Raw genomic sequence first — 22,540 nt, 5'->3', positions numbered from 1 at the left:
CACAATGACAAAACATTTCTCCCACTGTAAATGCTACATCCAGATGAAAATAATCAACCTTTTGGGATGAATTCTAACAATTGTCAAATAGGGCTATTGTGTACCAACCTGACTTCTGCACAACACAACTGATGCTCCCAACCCCATTAAGAAGGCAAGAAATTCCAATAATGAACCCTGACAAGGCTCACCTGTGAAGTGAAACCATTTCAGGTGACTACATCATGAAGCTCACTGACAGAAGGCTAAGGCTGTCAACAAACCAAGGAGTGGCTACTTTGAGGAATCTAAAAAATAAAACCTATTTAGAGCTTCTTTTTCTTTTGCTACACGACTCCATATCTTGCTTCATATATTTAGTGTCTTCAGTATGTATCTACAATGTAGAAAGTAATTAACTTACAGAAAATCCATTAAATGAGAAAGTGTGTCCAAACTTTTGACTGGTCGTGTATGTTACTAGGTCACATTGAGGTTTCCCCCCTTCTTTCATTTAAACCATCTTGTGACATAAAAAAAATTAATAGACTTGGAAAGTTGGTTTGCACTTTCTAACCAGCAGCCATGAATCCAACATTTTATAAAATGAAATTTTTAGTGTAGATGTTAAGTGTGACTGAAGAAGAACACATCTCAGCAGATATTAATAAAACTATACTTTGATGTGGAAATGAACCTCCCTCTAAGCGAAGTTTGAAATTGAAGCAAGTGAATTTTTTCCCTCAGATATGCATAGACGTCCAATTAAGGCCTAACTAGTTAATGATGTTCTGACACAAGACCTACTAGTACTGTTCAAACTGCAACAATGCAAACAGTACATCAACTCAGAAAGAAAGGTTCCATGTAATGTCTGAAGTTTACAACACCCTGCTTAACTCAACTTTTACAGCCCTGTAGTCCTACCAGAGCCCTGATGTCTACAAGCCAACAGCTCTTGGACATTTCTAGAGAGAGGCTAATAAGCAGAGGTGATAGGGCCTGTTTATCTGTGAAACAATCTGCTTTCTCACATTAAAGCTGCGCAATCTCTCAGTCATTTTGAAAACGCTGAAAAAACCTATTTATTTTTACTTGCTTTATCCTGGCTTTTTATTGTGCAAACACAGACACATTTACTTCTATAATTTTTTTTTATTTAATGATTTTTGTTTTTTTAAACTGAGGTTTGTATATTTATAATTGAGGTTTATGGTTTTTATTGCGTATATCTGTTTATATTTATTGTAGACTCACTCATAGATATGTATTATGTATATTTTGTGTAGCATGTATAGCACTTCTTGATCTCTGATGAAGACTCACAAGTCTCACATTAACAAGTTACTGTTCTAATACAAGGGAACGTGTCAAAAACTCTGACACACATTTCACTATGCATTTCATGTTATTTATCTGTGGTTTTACCCTGAAACTAATCAATCTCATCTGTTTCAGTATGTGTCACCATACACTTCCATTTTCCCAAGCTGAGTAAATAGCTGACTAAACTGCTTAGCCATGTTTCTGCAAGTGACACTCTCTTATACGTGAGGGAAAAGCACAAAAATCTGCACAAGATAGAACTGCGATAATTTGCATCAGTTGACACCGTCATTTCCTGTTGACATTGCAAAGTATCACAAAATATGGTAGAAATCTTTCTTTATTCAACAAAGCTGTCAAATGAAAACTATTTACAGAATTTTAAAAGAAGACCATAAATCAGATGTTATGTATGGAGAACTATTTTTTGTTAATAACCACAAGCTGTATATATGCATATGTTAGGACAAAACTTACTGATCAAGAGCCTTGTAGTAGAGATCCAGGTCCTTGATGACCAGTTCTGTGGTCCTCATTGTAATCATCTTGTTTCTGTAGCGCTCATCAGCTTTGTCATACTGATCCTCTCGCAGCTCTTTCCTGTAAGCAATATTTTCAAATTGCACTTTTAGTTTAATGATAAATCGTTGAATAATAGAGAATGACATGGTTTTCTGTTACTGTTTCTCAACACTACCCAGGGCTTTGATAACTTAACTTTAACTTAAACCATTTTTAGTACACTAGGACACATCAGTACTACAGTATTAGTGCATTAGATGTCAGTCGTCTAACGCAGCGGTCCCCAACCCCTGGTCATTTAGTACCGGGCCGCGAGAGTTGAGGCGCAGATGCGAAATTTGTGGTTTTCAGGGTTTTTATCGTTAACTCTGTTTCCCTGGGTCTTTTCCCGTGTGTTATGAATAAATTTTCTTTTTTTGGTACCGGCCACACAGAAAAAATAAATAACTTCCTCATGCACGATCACCTGTCTTTGCCTTTAAAAGAGTTCGAGTGCTACTTCCTAATCACAAAAGACCCACGAACTGACACGGAATGGATCTGCGACCCATTTGTCAATAAACCGGGTGAATCCAGCATGTCTGTGCAAGAAGAAGATCAACTGTTGGAGATCACAACAGGCCTTAAAAGTATGTTCGAGACATCAACTTTGCCGGTATTCTGGATAAAAGTTGTGGCAGAATACCCCAAGATTGCCACAACAGCACTAAAAACTATGTTTCCATTTCCAACATCATATCTGTGTGAAGCGGAGTTTTCTGCAGTTACAGCTACCAAAACAAAATCGCGGAGCAGACTAAGCATAAGCAACACACTTCAGGTGTCACTGTCCCCCATTACGCCCAGGTGGGATCGTCTCGTTGCAGAGAAACAGGGCTCTCGTTGATTTAGCATTATGGCGAATTAGATATTTTCAAGTACTTTATATTTGTTTTGTAGTTGTGTGTCTTATTTTGAAAGAAATATTTAACTGTTACCATAGCGACCAGAGAGCGTTAAGGTTACTCTAAATGTTGTTGGTGTATTTCACACACTCAGACAATGTTTGCCAACATCAAGTGTAAAATGAAAAATTGGTATGCAAGATTTTGTTCAATCAAATATACACTGAGACGATAAAAGATGATCTTAACTTACCTCTTATTTTATGTTTGCATATTTATGTGCCTTATGGTTTACCTACACATGTCAAATTACATGCTTGAAAAGTGGATTTTGTAAGCTGGACTAATTCACATAGCTTAACATCCCATTGCCTTTGAGTACATTTTTACAATTATTTCATGTTTGATACAGCCCTTAAATACAGCAAAATATTAGTCCAGTTATGCTCCACCACATTCATGTCATTAGAGTCAAATGCCAGATCCTTCCCAGTAGAGCTGGGCCATATTATACCGTTAAAGGTAATACCGCTGTAATGTTAGGCAATGACAAGAAAATGAAAATTCACGATAGAATGTGGATAAAACGCGCATGCGGAGTGCCTTTGTATTCATACACACATACGGAGAATGAGAAAGGCTAAAACAGATTGTTGAATGAAACAGATGAACCAGAATTGGTTTGTAAAAATGGTGCAACTTCAGTGACGTGGAACTGGTTTGGTTTTTGTCCATCAGATAGCTCCAAAGCACATTTTTTTGTAGAACATGCAAGCAGGCCGTCGTTATTACCGTATTTTTCGGACTATAAGGCACTCTTAAAAGCCTTTAATTTTCTCAAAACTTGACAGTGCACCTTATAATCCGACGTTACAATTGTGGAAAATGACATGTTGCAGGCTCAGAAATGGTAAAAATGGGTTGGTGGCTAAGAACCTCTGGGGTCCTAAGATGTACCTGTGTGAATTGGTTACTGAACACCTGATCATAGAGGAGAAACTCTTGGACAAACAGACAGAGGTGTATCATAATAGGATGACTTCACACACTTGGCTGTACACTCTATGGTACACATAAGTATTGGTATTAATATTCTGACAGGGATCTGAACAATACACAGTATTTATAAATGAAAACAAATAAAGTTCTAATTCACAGCAGTCTAATCCAGAATATATACAGATATAGCAGAGGTGTTATTGCTGCGAAAAACATCAACAATAATGGTTAATCATGCTGTGTTTTTATTATATGATAACATTTATTTCTACTGAATTAGCTCAACGTCTCTCGGGATGGAAGATCTATTGGAGATTCACTTCTTGTCATCCTCATTTGTTTTACACAGAACCTGAATGGACAGCTGCTTTTGGGATATCATGTTTTTCCACAATTTTCCAATCAGTTTTCTTATCTGTATTATTTCCTCATTTTCTGCATGACCATATGTGTATAGAGTAAGCTCTGTATGTGTAAGTGCCGCATATCTGCATGTTTCACCTATAATGCAGTATCTCCTCCTCAAAGCCATTCTGTCGGCCCAATGCAATACTGCGGTTTCTTTTCAAATCCTCCAGCTTGCGCTCTGCTTCACGCCGTTCTCTGGAAAACCACAGAAAGAGATGAAGGGAAGGAATTTAAAATACTACAAAAAGCTCTGTAACATTTACAAGTGTTAAGTGTGGCATTTCTGATGTGACGGAGCCTGAAACTATTTTAATTGCTTGGTTGCTTCACCAATCATGTGGAAAATTGATAATGGGTGTGGTGCTCTTACTTGCGTAGCTGCATGACTTGCATGTTGCCCATGTCCTTCATAAGAGCCTCACGTTTACCCAGAACTTCTTTCAACTCCTCAACACGTTTTCTCAATGTCAGGTTGTCCTGTAACCAGCGCTCCTGGACCTAGGATTCATTAAGAAGGTTTAAACTTTTAAAAAGTGCTTGCCGTACTCATGTAGCTAGAGTTAGGCGAATCTAAAATAAAGTTTCTTAACTTCGTTTTAAAGTTACGAAACATGAAACAGTGTTTGCTCTGTTGTCCTGTACCTTTTGAGTGTCTATGTCCTGACGGATGTTTCCCATTTCCTTATTAATTTTCTCCTTGTGCTTCTCAGCTTCATGGAGCTGAGTGTTAGTTTCATGGAGCTCAGACTCTTTTTGCTGCAATGATAGGGTCCGTGAAAGGGTTAAACACATTCAGAAATAATAAAATCAACACATTTACAGTCAAGCTTCTACAGCTAATCTCACAAGAAACAATGCTAAAGTGTTAAAATGAAAAAGTTGGTGTTTCAAAGTTATATAAAATATATGCGTACCTTTTACTCCGAGGCTACAATTCAATATATGTCACAGAATAAATCACTGGGGGTGGGGGTTGTGATGCATCTTGTACAACAATGCCAAACATGTTACCTCTTTATATTCATCTTTGCCCTCATCGACATATTTAGTGATGTCTTTTTCCAAAGTGGTGATCGCCTTTAATTTCTCTTTAATGGAGCTGATCTGTCAGAAACACAGTCAGAATTCAGACTTAGATGAACAGATATTCACAGTTTATTTGTGGCAGAACAAAGGTCTTACAAAAACATAATGCTCTGTCATTATCTATTAATATGTGTGTGTGTGTGTGTGTGTGTGTGTGTATATACAATACAAAAAACTATGACATGACATGCACAGCAAATTAAATGGAAAAAAAACTTTAAATGAAAACTGATAACAAGTAATTGCTCCGTAAATGTAAAGTTCTGTGCTGTTTTTTCATTATAGAGAAAGCACGTTCCAAAAGAGACAAAAGTGAGACTGTGCCCACCTTCTCCTGCCCTTCTTCCTGCTTCTGCCTCTTGCGCTCCAGCAACTCTTGTTTCTCCTGCTGTAGCTTCTCCAGAGTGGCAGACAGAGGGGACAGCTGTTCCTTTGCCTCCTGGTAAACCACAAAGTGGAACAGGAAAAAAAACCCACACACAAAAAAGGGACAACATAGAAAATTTATAGAATTTTTTTTTAAACCATGCAACTAAAAATAAACAATGTTCACCAAACATCTGGTAGCCATATATAATGAATATATAAGACTTGATTGTATGATTATGGTACATTTCTGTTATTTTGTATTAAGAGTATGAGAATAAAGTGTGAAACATTTTAATCTTCATGTGAATATAAAATATGTAAGCACAAAAAAAAAATAAAAAAAAAATACCCTGATGTCTCTGGTCAAGGATTGGATCTCAGTGGTGAACTCGGCACACTGCTCCTCCAGCTGCTGCTGTTTCTGCATGTCACTGCTCAGCTGGAGCTTTTCTGCTCGTGTCTCATTCACTGCACTTCTAAGCATCTGTATCTGTTCCTGCTGGTCCTGGATCAGCTTACGTTTCAACTCCATCTTGCTGGAAGCTGAAAATATACAAAGAGGTAAAGAGAAAGAAAAAACAACTAGCAACTAGAGACACATCAACAAACCAGCCAGGGACTCATATCACACGATTTCCAGCATCTTTGGTCACTGATGACCGGCAGGGTCAATGCATACCATTTTATTCATGAACAACATGCATACAGCGGTGCAAGCGATCAGTTATATGAGAGTAAATCGCAGGTGGAACAAAAATGTTTTTAACAATAAATCCAATCAGTAACTTAGATGATCGTCAACAGGCTGAACGAGGACATCTTAAAGAAGCTAACAAATGGCTAGCAGCCTCGGTATGAGCAAAGAATCAAAGCAGTAAAACTGTTTAAGCTGTTTCAGTGAGAAAAGTAATCTAGTGTTTGAGCGAAATCAATAAAACAGCCCTTCTCGAATAACTGCTTCTATATCTTCATACCCCCCTCCCAGTCACACTCCTTATGTAGGTCCTCAGAGCATGATAATTGAGCCAAATTCTTAAATTAAAAAAAAGAAAGAAATAAAAGATTTTGAGTGCCAAAGTTAGAAAATTAAGAATGTAAGAGACACAATTTCCCCGTGAATGGATGTGCTTGCTTTGTGTCATCTTACTGGTGTCTAACTTGTGCTGAGTTTCTTGTTTCTCCTGACTGACTTGTTGTGTGGTTCTGGTCAGGTCTACTCCTTGGAGTTTTGCTGCATGCTGAGCGATTTTCCTCTCCACGTCCTTAAGGTCCATCTGAAAAGCAAAAGAAAATCCAAAAAAGGACATTGCTTAAATGGAACTCTAATAACAACATCAATCAACAAGAATAATTTATAGCCAATTAAATATCAGGAAAATAAAGAAGAGAATGAAGAAAGGTGAGAAAACAAAGGCCCACAAAGGTTTAAGCTGGGTAAAGAGAGATCAGGAAAGATATAAGTGCAAGTCCAGAACGACAGGCAGGAGGTTAATACCAGATATCTGTCCATGAGAGAAATGTCCTGCAAGCAGGCCTTGGCAGTTTCTTCCTCAGACATCAGCGTGCCAAGCAGAGTCTCCTGCTCCTCCACGTCACCCTTCAACCTCTCAATTTCTCTATTCACAGTCTGTAGACGGTTTTTCAACTCCGGTAGCTCCTTTTCCTGAAGCTGTACAATGGACTGTCTGAGAGACATGACAATGAAAAGTAAATATACTTTGAAAGTGTGACAGTTATTAAAAACCTGTATGTACAACAATGTCTCCTTTTGACACCTTGTTATTAAAGTCTACAAGCATATTTGGAGGCACATTTTCAAATATCTGTCACAAAACTATGAAAGAAGAGTTTTGGAGTCATGTCGTACGTACACTTGAGTTATTATAATATACAACTGCAGAACACAACAGAATTATTATTCAACATTATTAATAGTTAAAAGACGTCAATCTCCACCCCAAAAAACCAAACCAAACCAAAATAAACCTTAAGGGCATTTGAGCGGATGGTGGGGGTGCGGGGAAAAAAGAAAACTCTTAAACCCCCACAGTTCTCACGATTCATCTTGTGAAAAACCACCTTTTCATCAGTCTCTGTCATAGAAATGGCTGTTAATATACTAATTTATAAACCAATAGTCAACCTTTTGTTATCTGACAAAGTTGAATTCATGTAAAAAGAAAAACGCTTTAAAAAGGTGTACTACATCCCACAAAAAGGTAAGTGTTCTCAGACTAACAATTCTGATAAGGTTGCTAACCTCATTTCACTTGAATAAAGGCAGCCTTTGAGAGACTGTGTAATCGCTGGGTAGATTTTTCAGATAACGTTCCTGAATGGCTCAAATCACGTATCACTGACAGGAAATTCTTCATCTTTGGCGGAGATTGAGTATCACTCTGTGATGTTCTACACGGCAGTTGTCATTGAAGTTGACAGTAGTTACATTTCTCACATTACTGTACATGTTGCTATTTACCACCCTTATCAGACAATGATGTACTGAACTATCTGGCCATACATTTAAATGGTAAATGGTAAATGGCCTGCATTTGTATAGCGCTTTTCTAGTCCCTAAGGACCCCAAAGCGCTTCACACTACATTCAGTCATTCACCCATTCACACACACATTCACACACTGGCGATGGCAAGCTACATTGTAGCCACAGCTGCCCTGGGGCGCACTGACAGAGGTGAGGCTGCCGGACACTGGCGCCACCGGGCCCTCTGACCACCACCAGTAGGCAAACACGGGGTTAGTATCTTGCCCAAGGATATTTGGCATGCAGGCAGGAGGCAGCCTGGGATCGAACCACCGACCTTCTGATTAGTGGCTGACCTGCTCTGCCACCTGAGCTACAGCCACCCCCATTAACAAAAAGACATTAACAAAAAGATTACTGCATTTTATCTTCATAAATAGATTTTCAGAAGTTTGCTACTACAGTTTTTGACTTTTATGTCCCAAACTGTGGAATAGCCCACCTGAAAACATTAGGAAAACAAACCGCTGATAACTTTGTGAAACTCTTGAAAGCAAACTGTTGTGTCTATAATGTCTGTTTTCTGAAGGAGAGGAGAGGAGAGGAGAGAGATAACACACATATAACATAAGATATCCTGTCCCACGACACACAGTGGCCATACTATATGTGCTGAAAGGGGACACCTCTTAAACTAGTGTTTCTACTTAACTTAAGTGGAAACACTCATCAGAGTTAACTAATTTAACTTTATCTAGTGTTTCCACTGTAAAGCTGCACCTACTAATGAGTTTAGCTACATTTAGCTGAGCATTTAATCATCTTATTGCTTCCAAGTTAAAGAGACCTAATAAAAACAAACATCCCTTTTGAGAGACACTTGGCCTACTTCAGTGTCCTGAATTTGAACCACAGGCAGCCAAGACATTTGGTGCATTGCAGGGTCACTGAAGACAGGCTGTGCCTCATATGATAATACAATCAAACGAAAAAGTAATGGCATATCAGATGACTCAGAGGCTCGACTCAGACTCTGGTTGTAGAGATCACAGCTATATAAGGTGAATTAATTAAGTATGCACACATAAAATCAGCTCACATGAACTCATTGGATACATTGTCACACGGCCCTGTAGCAGAATATTCACACCCTTTGAAAGATGGCAGCTGAGAAAAGTTTTTCCATCTCCATTAATAAAACGAAGCAAACATAATGTACAGGCAGCCACAAGGTGGGGCTGAAAACCCTCGAAAAATTTAAGTACGTGACTATTTACATAAGATTATTTGTAAATATGACACTGAAATGTTTTCGTTTTTTGTATACATGTTTCTCTGACTATCATCACACTCACTATAAAAGTTAACATGAAAGGTTGTCCTGACAACAACAAAAAAGTGTCTGTTGGCTTACTAAACTATGTTCATCTCAGAGATTTAACACACACTGTATGTGTGTGTGTGTGTGTGTGTGTGTGTGTGTGTGTGTGTCCAGAATTTAGAACTATGACACTCTAGCTCCATCTACTGGAAAGGAAAGAGAACAAGAGACTGTCCACAGGCTAATTTATTTCCTTGTTAGGAAGAAAAATGGTAACTCTGTAAATTTTGGAAAAATCAATTAAAGATATTTACTTTTATGGTCATTTATTTATTTAAAAAATCAAACTCAGTATAGGAACCTTATGCTACACAGTCCTATAGACTGGTGTTTATCAGTCTATATGCAGTGCTGCTTAAATGCCTTTTGCTTATTACAACTGGGTGACTACAGAAAAGACATCAGGGATTTGTTCTTTGCACTGTTTTATGGTAGAGTTTTAAATTACTATGATGCTAAACAACAACAGTTCTGGTCTTCTATTTTTTATTACTCTTTATTTTTTCAATTTTTTTCTAGTTCTAATATTGTTGAGGGTATCACCTGACATTTGTTTTTACTTGAGTTTAGAAGCAGAAAAAAAAAAACCACTCAAACTCAGATCAGAGACCCCTCTGGTTCAGTACCTCACAGGTTTGAGAGCCATCATCTCATCTTTCTTCCTCTCCTTCCTCTTCAGGTCCTGCTCTGTATTTTTCAGTTTGTCCGGCACCAGGCGTAACTTCGACTGCATGTCGTTGATAACCTCCTGCAGATCAGACTCAGAGGGGAACGTCCGCTGGCACACTGGGCAGCAGGGCTCCCTGTCCTCTGTCAGCTGACTGATGAATTGGGTGTACACTGCTGTGGCTCCAGCTAGCATGGCTATACCAGGACAGGTGCAGAAAGAGAAAATTTATTAATCATTTGCCAATTATTACTAGAAAAGACGCCAACCAACCACACTGTACATTAGGCTTTTAGTTAAAATGGGTATACACACTAAAGTCAAGTAATCACTTCCTTGGTTAACTTACTGCATACCCAGAGAATACATATATAGTTATATTCAATAGGAAATACTTTTCTTGATTGTGTGATGCTTTTGAATATGTCAACCAATTTTAACAAAGTTGATTCACTCGAGATTATAGCGCAGATGGAAAGATGTTGTTACATTAATTTATAATGTAGTCAAACGCACAGAAGATGCATTTAAAGAGCGACACACTGAACCTGTTAAATCCACCCAGCAACACAAAGGATTCTGTATTTCTTTAGAATGAACCTCATCAACCTCTGTAACATCTTATCTACATAAAAGATAAAATGTATATTAATGATGGACATGTTCATCACCTGTTGATCTGCCAAGTTTTAAAGAATAAGTCTGGCACTTTGGCTGTGGCCATCTTGGGTTTTTTTTTTTGTTTGTTTGTTTTAGACAAGACATGATGATCAAGGACTAATCAATAAGTAGCTACTCTGCTTTATCCTCATTTTTACACTACATTGGGTTATTACAATGAACACCACTATATAAAACGGGAATAACAACTAGCAACTTATTGGGAAAGTAATTATGACAAAGTAAGTTCTATACAACTGGACTTTTTGCAGCCAGAGCACTAGTGAAAAAGAGGCATTTTTATAGTTTACAGTTAAGGTCCACACTGCAATTAAGGATCTTGTCAACTCCAAGGTGCCAATTCTAGTTAATTTTTTAGGCCATTAACCTCTTTGTTTGGATATCTTCTCCAGATCTTCTTGCAGTTTGCCCAGGTCCTGGTCTAGATCTTGACTACCACACACATTGAAGAACTTCTCTTCGTCACTGGTTAACTGCTGCTCCTTCTTACGCAGCTCAGCAGAAATGTGACTTTTGTTCTGCTCACTTGAAGCCAAGTCCTTACTGAAATGTAGGAAAAAACAGCAATATAACACCAATCAGTCCCTCTGAAAAACGTCTTTTTATCTTTTCATCGTGTGTGTGCTTCAACGTAAATGCATTTTGCTAACTTGAGTTTTGCAAGTCTGTTCCTGGTGCTGTTAATTTCCTTGGACTTGGAATAGATCCAGTCCTCCAGCTCTCTCTTGTTGGGAAAGTGGCCCAGTAAGGACACCAGATCCTCACTGTGACGGGACTTGAACTTGCGTACCTGCTCCTCCTTTTCGCCCTAAAAGATTAAAAGAGCAAACGGAGAAATGAGAGTCTACAGAGAAAGGAAACATGATGTGGCAGCTGGCATAAAAGGGAACGACGAAGAAGGGAGGTTAGAGGTTAGAAAGAAGGTTAGATTACCATGCAGGGTTACTTGGTTTTACTACCACTACAGTACAGTTGGATGAGTTTCTGCAACATTTTTTTAACATCACCTTCGAGGGGGTCAACTCTAAGAAAGGCTGCAGTAATCAACGTTGACTCTTTTTCTTTAACTGTAGATGACACATTACCTTATTCTTTTTCAGCATGTCCATCTCCGTGCGTGCAGTCATGTGTGTGTTGAGCGTCTCCATCTCTTGATCTAGCCGTCTCTGTTTGCGGTCAAGTTCAGCTTTTTCTCTCTGGAGCTCCGAAACCTCAGCCTTCAGCTCTTCCACGTTGGAGTTCTGGATTGCACTCTGCAGCTCACGCTCCTGAACAGGAAAACAAACATTGAAAAAAATGGCATCAATTATACAACAAAAGACCACAGTGTGTCAGCAGTATAGTTCCAGTTAAACTTTCTATGGCAGAAATTTTAAAACTTCATTCACAAAAATGATAATAACAAATCGCAGGAATAATGCACAACTGTTTGACAAAAACATTTCTGAACATTATGCAAACAATCTCTTCGAGAAAGCTCAGGAAATGTATATCTCTCTGTCTTACTCCCTTTCTGTGTGTCCTCTCTGTTATCTGTTATTCGAGTGTAGAGCAGGGCGATATGACCAAAAATATTTATCACTATATACATTTGAAAATTTGCGATAACGATATAACTGACGATATAATTGACACTAGACAAAATACTTTACGACTCCACAATTTTATTAGTGCAAAAAAAAAACCAAAACATCAATATATTTTTACTTAAACAAGCAGCTGTTTTTTTATGTGCATTAAAGTTATATAAATATTTAACAGTACAAATGCAAATTCCTTACTGACAGTTTAACCAAAAGGCATTTCCAGTGGAAATTGGCCGACATATCCTCAGCATAACCATGTAGAATATCCACAAAACTTAAAAAGAGGTTATACACACACACACACACACACACACAATACGGTAATATTATGTTGAAGCACAGTACGTATCACTCCGCGAGGCTCCTGCCTACGATAGCCATAATGTTCCGACAACCCATCAAGCGGTGCGGGTTCGTAGCTTAGCAAAGTTGTACTAAAACATTTGACAGATTTTCGAGCACCGTGTATGACATAAAATCGTTTCGAGGTCAGTAAACACAACCAGAAGTCATACATAAGGCACACGGGATAATAAGGGGCACTGTCAATTTTCAGAAAAATCAAAGGATTGATTTTAAGTGTGCCGTATTTTCCAAAAAACACGGTAATAACGACGGCCTGCTAGCATGCTCTACCAAAAATAGCGCTTTGTGGTGTATCTGACGGACGAAAGCCAAACCAGTTCCACACCACTGAAGTTGCAGCATTTTTACAAACCAATTCTGGTTCATCCGTTTCATTCAATGATCTGCTTTCGGCCTTCTCATTCTCCGTCGCCGAAATGCTTTTTCCGCCATGTGCGTATGAAAACAAAGGCACTGCCCTATTCGAGTGTTATCACCATTACTGACAAAACATCAAGTTACAACCTGAGCATTGTTACTTCTTTGTCTGGTGTGAATAAAGAGTCAAACATGCTACAAATTAAAAACATTTTTTGAGGGAATGTGTAGGGAGGGCACCAACATCTTTTTCCAGAATAACTGTGTGTAGGTTCACATGCTCTGTGTGCCCCAAACAAAGTGTAATCCTTAATATGGAATTCTGCAAATTAACCAAAAAACAACCACCTTTTAAAATTCACAGCAAAACAAAATACTCTCACCACTTTAGCCAATTCATTTTCCAGATCCTGCAGTCGAGTAGACGAACCCTCCAGCCTCTGCAGCTCTGCTCTGACACTCCTCAGTTCTTGCTGCTTCTTTCCCTGCATGTCTCTCTTCAGCTCCACTGTTCTCTCCAGGCCAGTTTTCTTATCCCTCATTTCATCAATAGACTGCTGCTTCTGCTGCTCCTTTTCCTGCAGATCGACCTTATGACACAAAAGCAAACGCAGGAATAAGGCACCATGAACATGACCTGCATATTTATTTTTAATTGCACAGTCCAAAATTCACGAGTGATGTAAAAACTTCTGTGAATATAGTAAGAGTGGAATTTTCAGTGGCTTCTTGTGTTCAGTAGTTAAAATCTTTCACAAAAGAGAAAACTGCACATGAAATGTCAACATTGTCTTAACAGTTTCTGTCTATATTACTGAATGTTTTATGGAAAAACCTTCTAAGACACTAGTGAATAATAAAGATATATTTATGTATTAAGAGTCTCTGCAGATGATCAGACAGAGAGAAAACAATAGCACTGCTTAACAGCATTAACCAGAAATGAAAAAATGAAAATATTTAAAAGAATTCTTGTCCATTTTGTTTTTCAACTCTGTTTGTAAATAACATGAATTCAGGAAAACTCTTGGTTTTTTATTTCAACTGAGAATTTCTTACCATAACTTGGCCAAGTGTCCCTTTTTCCTGCTCCAGTCTCTGCGTTACGTGACGATGAAAGCTCTCAAGCTGAAGAGCAGTGAAGGGTGGTCGGTCATAGCCCTCCATCTCCAGGTAGGTTGACAGAGAGCGAACCTGTGTGGGAAAGGGGAGGAAAAGGGAGGAAAAATATACCAACATGTGTGATTTGTTCAAGGAACAACCTAACATTCGCTTGACACTGCTGTGATGAAATTTTCCTAGTCTCTGTCACTCGATTATATTCATTTAAAGCCTCCATTACAACAACTGCAACTGTGCCCCCATTACCTGAGTGTCACGTTTCCTGATGTTTTGTGTATGGTGGTCAGCTTCCGACTGTAGACGACCTGGGAAGAAGGAAAAACAAAAGCAAAATAGGTGTAAGAAGCTAGTCTTGTACTAAAGAAAAATAAAGTTTATGCTGAAAAAAATAGCCTTAATAATACGAATATTTTCAGCTTAATCATTTATTTAGCATTGAGTGTGATATTCTGCCAGAATGCTGGAATATATTCAATCGTGCGTGTGCTTTCACATTCAGATACAGATGTTTAGCTACCCTGGTAGCACCAGGTGTACAGCTGTGGGTACCTTGTTCACCCAGAAGTTCAGCTTTGATTCTGTTGAGTCTCTGACACTCTCTGCCAGCTCTCTCCAGCTCCTTCTGGCACTCGGTCAGCCTTCGCTCCTTCTCCCTCACTGTCCCCTGGTGGTTCTGGTAAATGTCCTGCAGCTCCTCATCTGAACCCTGAAACACCTGCCACACACAGTAAACTGGTTTCAGAGTGGCTCACCGAGTGTAATTAATATAGACATTTGGACCTGCTTTTATAAATGCTTTAAAATAAAAACAGTATATAGTGGTAATAAATTTGGTCTTTCAGTCATAAATCTGCCCCAATTGCTCTGGTTCCATATAGTTCAAAGTCCTGATACTGTTAACTATAGGAATAGATCCCATCACCCAACAAACAGAAGTGAAAAGATAGAGTAGTCATGCTAGCCAAAGGTTAACTGGCTCATTGTTAAGTTAAACAATCTCATTCACCCTCTGTAGCTTTTTTTTTTAATTTTTATTAGTTCCTCACTGAAGATAATGACACATCATACAAAGTGGACTCTAGAGTACAATGAGGCAACTGCTAAGCTTTTCCTGCAGAAGAAAATTAGCCTGTGTGGCAAAGTCTGGCATATTTACATGAATACATAAATATAATTAAGCCTATTATAAGGGAGAAAAACATTAATAATACAACCTCATTAACTTTGATCATGCATTTTATTATTTATCTCATACTTAATTTTTCAGTCTTTTTCATCCCGGCATTCCTCCTTTACGAAAAGTTGTCATTCCTAATTGTTCTTCTGCTTTAGGTTTTTCATCACAAAATAAAAAAAAAAAAAAAATATATATATATATATATATATATACTACGTATATTATCAAATTACCTGCTCCATTGTTTCCTCCAGCTCCTTATTGTCCTCCTCCATCTGTTTCTTCCTGCTGTCTAAAGCCTTGATCTCATTATCTAGCTTCATCACTTTCCCGAGTTTAAGGTCAATATCCATCAGTCGATTCTGAAAAAGACGATTACCATTATACCTTAAATATTATTGTGCTATAAGCTTTATTCAGCTGATTCAGTGAATGAAGTTACTTAAAGCATTACTGGTTGTTCATTTGCAGTGAAATACAATAAACTTGTAACAGACTCCTACAGGGATGTATTTGCAGTGAAATATAAAAAATATATTTGGTCAGTTGATTTAATAAGAATAAGATATTTAAGTTATTTTATATATTTTATCCCCTTCCAAGGTGCTCATTGCACCCATATGCTTTGACACAGGATTAAAAAAAAAAAAAAAAAAAAACTTTTAATCATAGCACACCCAAATAATTTATCCGTGTTCCTCAACTTCTTCCACTCAAGAAGAAATACTTGCAAGGATTGAAATCTGCTTGCACCACAATATGTATGCATGTATACATACACTTCATTAGGTAAACCTCTTGCACTGCTCAGTGGCACAAGTATGTAACCAGCAAATCGCATGGCAGCAATGCATTTAGACTTAGACACATTCATTGCAGACACAGTCAAAACAGCCTGGTGAAATTTAAACTGAGCTTCAGAATGGGGAAGAAAGGTGATGATGATGGTCTGAAAAAGAGAAAATCTCCAGAGATCGGCAGTTCTCTGGCTTAAAATGCCTTTTGATGTAAGCGGACAGAGGAGAATGACTGGATTGCTTCCAGACAACAATAACTTAAATAACCACTCGCCAAGATTTTCTTGGCACATTTTGGACTCCATTGTAACAATTGAGCATCGTTTAAACACCACCGCCTCTCTGAGTGCTGATCATATCCATCCTTTTATGACCACAGCGTGCCCATCTTCTGATGGCTGCTTCCGGCAGGATAACACACACTGTCACAAAGCTCAGATCTTCTCAAACTGGCTTACTGAACATGGCAATGAGTTCAGTGCAGTCAAATGGCCTCCACCGTCATCAAATCTCAACCCAACAGAGCACCTTTGGAATGTGATGGGATGGAAGCTTGGCCTCATGGATATGCAGCCAACAAATAAATAAATACACAAAACACACATACACCAGCCCACCTCAAGCGGCTCAATCTGGTTCTCTATCTGCTGGACGCTGGCTTTTGAGGCCATCAGTTGGGCTTCCTTGGTGTCCACAGTTTCTCGAATTTGCTGGGCCTTCTCCTTGTTCTGCTTCAGGTAGCGCAGCTCCACCTGACACTCTTTGACTGTCTGACTCTGTTTGAGTCGCAGCTGACGCATTGTCTCTAGAGCTTTGATATACCTGATCAGGAGAGAGAAATTGACATTAACAGAAATTCCTTTTAGGCTAAAACTGGGTAATGCAACACTTGTGTCATCCATTTACTTGGTTGCAGCAAAAATGGAGTCAAATTTGTCTTTGAGTGCTTTTCCCTCACTAAGGGGCCAGTTAGACTCTTCTTGGTGGCAGAAGATGACATGATTTAGGACAGGCTTCGACACACCCAATGCAGAAATCATCTCCCGGTCCAGCTCACCACACTTAGAAGACAAGCTGACTTTCTCACCATCTCTGGATGAATTATAATAGACAGTCGCATAAGAAAAAGGTCAGGAAACCTTAGTATACAATCCACAAATATTTCTCTTTTTTTTTACTTTAAACAAAACTTTACATAAGAAACATAAGATTTTGGCTTACTTCCATCTGGTAATGACCTGCTCTAAGCTTTTGAAGGTGTAGCTTTTTGCCTTCTGAGTGCATGACATAGAGCGTTGGATGGTCACTTTCTCTCCATTGACATCTGAGAATAAGAGGCGAATTTGAGCACGCACATCCGTCTCATGGGCATCCTGGAATCATATGAACATCGCTATACGTGAATAAAGGTGAAAAAATCATCCAACAAGGACCTGAAGAAGATGTAAAGGCTAAGACTGAATTTTAACATGTTCAGAAAATGCTAAATTTGAGAAATCATAACAATTCTTAAGGTATGAAGACAAACTAAACCTGATAAAGATATTTAGCACCAAGCAGTTAGGAGTTTTATTGTCATTTTCACAAGTGACTTAAATCAGGCTTTTTCACACACTTCATCCCTGTCTTATGTTTTCTAGTATTAAATTTGCATTTAAAACATATAAAATATTACAAATACACAAACAAATCTGTTGCAAAAAGTAATTTCAGATGCATGCCACACATTATGAGTCTTAAGTGTACCACTGCAGTCAGAAATAGAGAAATGTACTTTTAGTTCAACACAAACAAACCTTTGGATCATGAACAAATGCACCTCCTTTAGATCCAGGGGGAAGTTCTCCAGATGTTGCATACTTTAGGCATTCAATAATAGTCTGAAAGCATCAAAAAGAAATGAATACATGACAGCAGCATTTATCATTCTGGAATATTATTCTTCAACTTCCTGTAAGCCTTTGGAAAATACAAAAAGTGCTATGTCGACCCTTGTGTTCGCTGTCATGTTTCGATAAGTCAAGTATTGCTTTTGTCAGAAATGCTTTCGTACTGTTTTCCCTGCTCCATTGGGTCCGACCAGAACAGTCAGAGGAGTGAAGAAAGAGATGACTTGTTTGTCTTTATCCTCAATCCCAAAGCTCCTCACCCCCAGGATGCTCATCTTGTCGATCTTTGACATTTTTGCTTTCTGAAAGAGAAAAGAAGGAGAGGTGATGAAAATAAGACACACAGGGATTCTCTTCCCTGTGAGTCAACGAAATATAGTAGGAGTGACAGATTATTGGTTTCTTATTGGCAGTAGCCACATTAACAAACAGGTCTTATCAAAAGAATAACTAACATCAGATGATGTGCTCGCTGCAGCGTTTGTGGTTTTCAACTGTTATCAGTTTGTGCTGCGTAACCACTAATCTACACTGACAAGTCTTTCAGCAAAACAAACCTTCCGCTATAATATTTGATGACTTAAAAAGACCTGAGCTGAAAACTGGAATCTTTACCTGTTATGCTAATTAATTTCTTCAACAACAGACTATAATAAAGCTTAACTACAGAGTTAGCGGTGATTAATTATTTCAAAGGTGCTTCGGCGTTCAATAAACTGAAATAAATATTCTTTTAAGATACATTTAAATAAAGTAGCTATCTTAGTAACATGTACCCGACGTTCAGTATATTGGGTATATCTGGAAAGCTGGCAGAACAAAGTACTTACTAAGTGTTGGTTAACTCAGGAGGCTAGCTTTCATGCTACGTCGCAGTGTTTTTAGCAGTTAGCGCCACACTGACCCACAGCAGCGTGACACAGGGTTTAATTTCGCTCACAACAGTAGTGTACAGCCACAGATACGACGTGAATTCAACTCACAACAGACAATTTTTACCCCCGTGCAACTCGGACATGTAACTACAGTTTTCGCGCTGCTTGTGAAGGAGGCAGCGTGAGAGAGGCAGAGGCTGACTTCCGGGAGGAGGAACGTCAATATAGAATATGAACATAGAGCGGCAAGCTTACGCCATAGATCTGTCCATCTGTAGCCCGTGTTTGTGTTTTATTCTGCAAGTTACAGTATGGTCGAAAGTTCTTATAGTTATTAGTTTCATTAGTTAGAATATGTTTGTTTCTTTTGCAAACGTTTCACCCTTTTTAAAGTAGTTTCCCTTTTGCAGTTATTTTTTTTATTGTGCAAATGTTTAATTTCATTGTATTTTTTGTAGTTTTTAATTATCATTTAAGTAATAACTTTTTTTTACTCGTTTTATCACAACATGGGGGTATTTGTTCGATTCTAATATCTGGAACGGATGTAATATCTGGAACAGAGGTGTCAAACATAAGGCCCAAGGGCCAGAATCGGCCAAAACAAAGACTCCAATCCTGCCCGCTGGAGTGCTTTGGAAAATGTGACTTTTAACTGTAGGTCTTACACCTTTTCATGCTGATAGGCCTCTCCCACAGCCATACTACACTAAAGTAATTAAGTAATAGATCAAAAATTACATTACAGAAAATAAATTGTTTTCACTATATAAATATAGACTTTTTTTTTCAATGTGTCCACAGTAAAAATAAAAATGTAATTGTACATATTTATTTCTTAATTTAAGCTTTTTGCTGACAGATTTCTTTCATTTTGTACGTCAGCATTTCTTCATTGTGTAGAAAAACAAGCTGCTGTAGCAGTTGCACTTGCTTTTCTTTAACTAAGATATCTCTAAGATTAAATATGCAATGAAATTTCTATACAGTGACAGAAAGGAAAGTTTCACTTTTCTGGTCATCTTAAGATTAAAATGGGCTGCATGTGGCCCATCATGTAAAATGAGTTTGATATCCACGACCTAGAACAAGGCTGAAAACACTTTTTTAAACATTTGTTTTATATCTGTGCAGTGTAGTTTTAGTTACTTTTCCAAACCGTGTTTGTTTTCAGTTAACTAGTTTTATTTGATTACTCGGAATATAAAAACATTGCTATACACTGAATGAGTTCATCCTTTCTCCACACAGGACATAACTTTCTCTTCTTCTTTCAGCTGCTCGCTTTAGGGATCGCCACAGCAGACCATCTGCCTCCATCTCACCTTTTCTTTAGCATCCTCCACTTTCAAACTAACCCTCCTTCACATTTACATCCATAAACCTGGCTGCTACATGTTTTCCATTACATCTGCTTTCACTCCAGTGCACATGTCCAGACCATCTCAGCCTTGCCTCTCTAACTTTGTCTCCAAACAGCTCAACCTGAGCTTTCCCTCTGATCTACTCATGTCCATTTTGGTCACTCCCATTAAAAATTTTAGCATATTAGCAGCTCTGCCTTCTTTTTTTTTTTGTAGGTGTTACCATCTTCAAACCATATATCACAGCAGGCCTCACTGCTATCTTGTAAAACATTCCTTTCACTCTTGCTGTTGTCCTTCTGTCAGAAATCACCCCTGACACTAATCTCCACACACTCCACCCTGCACTCTCTTCTTCACCTCTCTTGTGCACAGTCTGTTGCTTTTGGATGGTTGACCCCAATTATTTAAACAAAATGACAAAATGACAAAATGCCAGCCTTTTCTGTGCCACTTTCAGTGTTTGTGTTATCTACCATCTAGTATCTGTTTGAATGTTGAAAACATTTTACACCTGCATGGAAACTTTTCTGCAGCTATAACCCCATTCCCACACGTCGCCCTCAGATTCAGAATGAGTAGCTCCAGTCATGTGAATGTATACGTTTTGTCACAATATGTTGAGAGCAGCGTTTCTCCTGGCCCCATTGTGGTGATGTTATCAAAGGATGGAACAATGTTCACTCTTAAAAATAATTTTAAAAAAAATCAAGCAAACAATTTAAAAAAAGCTTAGATGTGATATTTATCATTTTGTGGTTATAACTGATTATCCTGTGCTTGTATATTCAGCAACATGTTTAAGTAAACATGCCTTAAAATATGATGTAAGTAGCTACTTAATTTGTTGGTTGTCGCTTTGTAGTACATAGTGTTAAAAATTTTAATTAAAACAAGTTTTTGCATGTAATCAATAACAATATATACATTTTTAGAAAAAATATAATTATATTATATTATATTATTGAAAAATCCTGGACCGAAATACTTACTATTCCCTGTGACTAAGCTCGATCTGTTCTTCTTCACTAGATATACCACAGGAGGGCAGTGTTAAGTTGCGGAAATTTAAGTGCTGCCCAAGGTTCTCTCTTCTCCTTCTCCCCTCGTCACAGCTTGGCAACCATTTCTTTCAGTATTCCTGTGACAAGATAAAACATAAGACAAACGTAAGATAAATTTGCAGTGAGGAGGTTGGTCACTAGTATCCCAGCCAGTTTGATCAGTTAGGATGCCGATGGTGTTTATTTCTAACATGCTAACATTTCTACATTTAACATCACAAATTAAAATCAGCTGTAATGTAATGTAAAAGCTAAAAGACACATTTTTCCATATTGTAGTCTGGAAGTAAAACTGGACAGAAAACAGATGGCTTCAGAAAAAGAGGGAGAGAAGGAATCTAATTGGAATAAAGGGAGAGGAGTTATTTTCAGCATGTGTTTGGGGTTGAAGAACAGTTTGAAGACATCCGCAGGGACCTGCAGGACTGGTGTTCCCCACCTGCAGCTAACCCCTAAAACCCAAGAACATCATCTCTCTGATGTCCTCTCATTTCCCTCCCCTCTGAAAAACTGCAGCAGACACACACACACACACACACACACACACACACACACACACACACACACACACACACACACACACACACACACTTACTTCCGCGAACTGCCTTCTGCTTTCAGCCCACTGATTCAGTCCGTCTGTGTTATCAGACTGACTCATTGTGCCTCAATCTGTCCAGCTCCTGGCCTTCTTTCTATTTTCATCCTGTCCTGACATAAAATGCCATGACCTTGTGCCTTCCACTGAACCACTGGAGATCTATCTATCTATCTATCTATCTATCTATATCGTAGTGGTTAGACTACACGCCTTTGGAACAGAGGATCGCAAGTTCGATTCCTACCTGGGGCGTCTGTATCCAGTAAGGGTCCTAAGGCTAGACCCCCTATGCTAAGCAAGCCTACCGCAGACATGAGCGAGACAGATAAATATGAAGGCATGCCGGCTCGGACGTCGCCCGGATCAACAAGGACCGCGTCAGGTGTTGAGGAACCAGGGCACCCTGACGAAAAGTGGGCTACTGGAACAAGAAGGCATCGGTGGGCAAGGGACGAAAACAGGGCGTTGTTGGAATGCTACTACGCAAGTAACCCCGGCGGAAGGGGCTACATGAATAGGATGAGGGACCTATGGATTCTTCGATACCCAACATCCA

The 22,540-nt window shown here is 38.5% G+C and overlaps 1 protein-coding gene across 1 annotated transcript in view; it reads right to left on the bottom strand.

Annotated features, from left to right (window-relative positions):
* rad50 (RAD50 homolog, double strand break repair protein) overlaps positions 1-19,168 on the bottom strand; it is a 35,540-nt gene extending 16,372 nt beyond the window's left edge. The window contains exons 1-24 of the mRNA XM_004550334.3: positions 18,911-19,168; positions 18,245-18,382; positions 17,988-18,071; positions 17,413-17,564; positions 17,098-17,283; positions 16,809-17,013; positions 15,628-15,756; positions 14,767-14,932; positions 14,464-14,522; positions 14,155-14,289; positions 13,479-13,685; positions 11,872-12,054; positions 11,437-11,594; positions 11,154-11,329; positions 10,065-10,302; positions 7,069-7,258; positions 6,721-6,847; positions 5,923-6,116; positions 5,533-5,643; positions 5,130-5,222; positions 4,761-4,874; positions 4,489-4,616; positions 4,212-4,313; positions 1,783-1,905 (exon numbers count right to left, since the gene is read on the bottom strand). Coding sequence (XP_004550391.2) covers positions 1,783-1,905; positions 4,212-4,313; positions 4,489-4,616; positions 4,761-4,874; positions 5,130-5,222; positions 5,533-5,643; positions 5,923-6,116; positions 6,721-6,847; positions 7,069-7,258; positions 10,065-10,302; positions 11,154-11,329; positions 11,437-11,594; positions 11,872-12,054; positions 13,479-13,685; positions 14,155-14,289; positions 14,464-14,522; positions 14,767-14,932; positions 15,628-15,756; positions 16,809-17,013; positions 17,098-17,283; positions 17,413-17,564; positions 17,988-18,071; positions 18,245-18,373 — 3,389 coding nt within the window. The 5' untranslated portion in view covers positions 18,374-18,382; positions 18,911-19,168. The remainder of the gene's footprint in view (positions 1-1,782; positions 1,906-4,211; positions 4,314-4,488; positions 4,617-4,760; positions 4,875-5,129; positions 5,223-5,532; positions 5,644-5,922; positions 6,117-6,720; positions 6,848-7,068; positions 7,259-10,064; positions 10,303-11,153; positions 11,330-11,436; positions 11,595-11,871; positions 12,055-13,478; positions 13,686-14,154; positions 14,290-14,463; positions 14,523-14,766; positions 14,933-15,627; positions 15,757-16,808; positions 17,014-17,097; positions 17,284-17,412; positions 17,565-17,987; positions 18,072-18,244; positions 18,383-18,910) is intronic.
* Between the last annotated feature and the right edge of the window lie 3,372 nt (positions 19,169-22,540).

The sequence above is a fragment of the Maylandia zebra genome, linkage group LG10, assembly GCF_041146795.1.
Source record: "Maylandia zebra isolate NMK-2024a linkage group LG10, Mzebra_GT3a, whole genome shotgun sequence".
In the NCBI taxonomy this organism is placed as follows: Eukaryota; Metazoa; Chordata; class Actinopteri; order Cichliformes; family Cichlidae; genus Maylandia; species Maylandia zebra.
The sequence above is the reverse complement of the archived record's forward strand: the minus strand, read 5'-3'. Positions and strand labels throughout refer to the sequence as shown.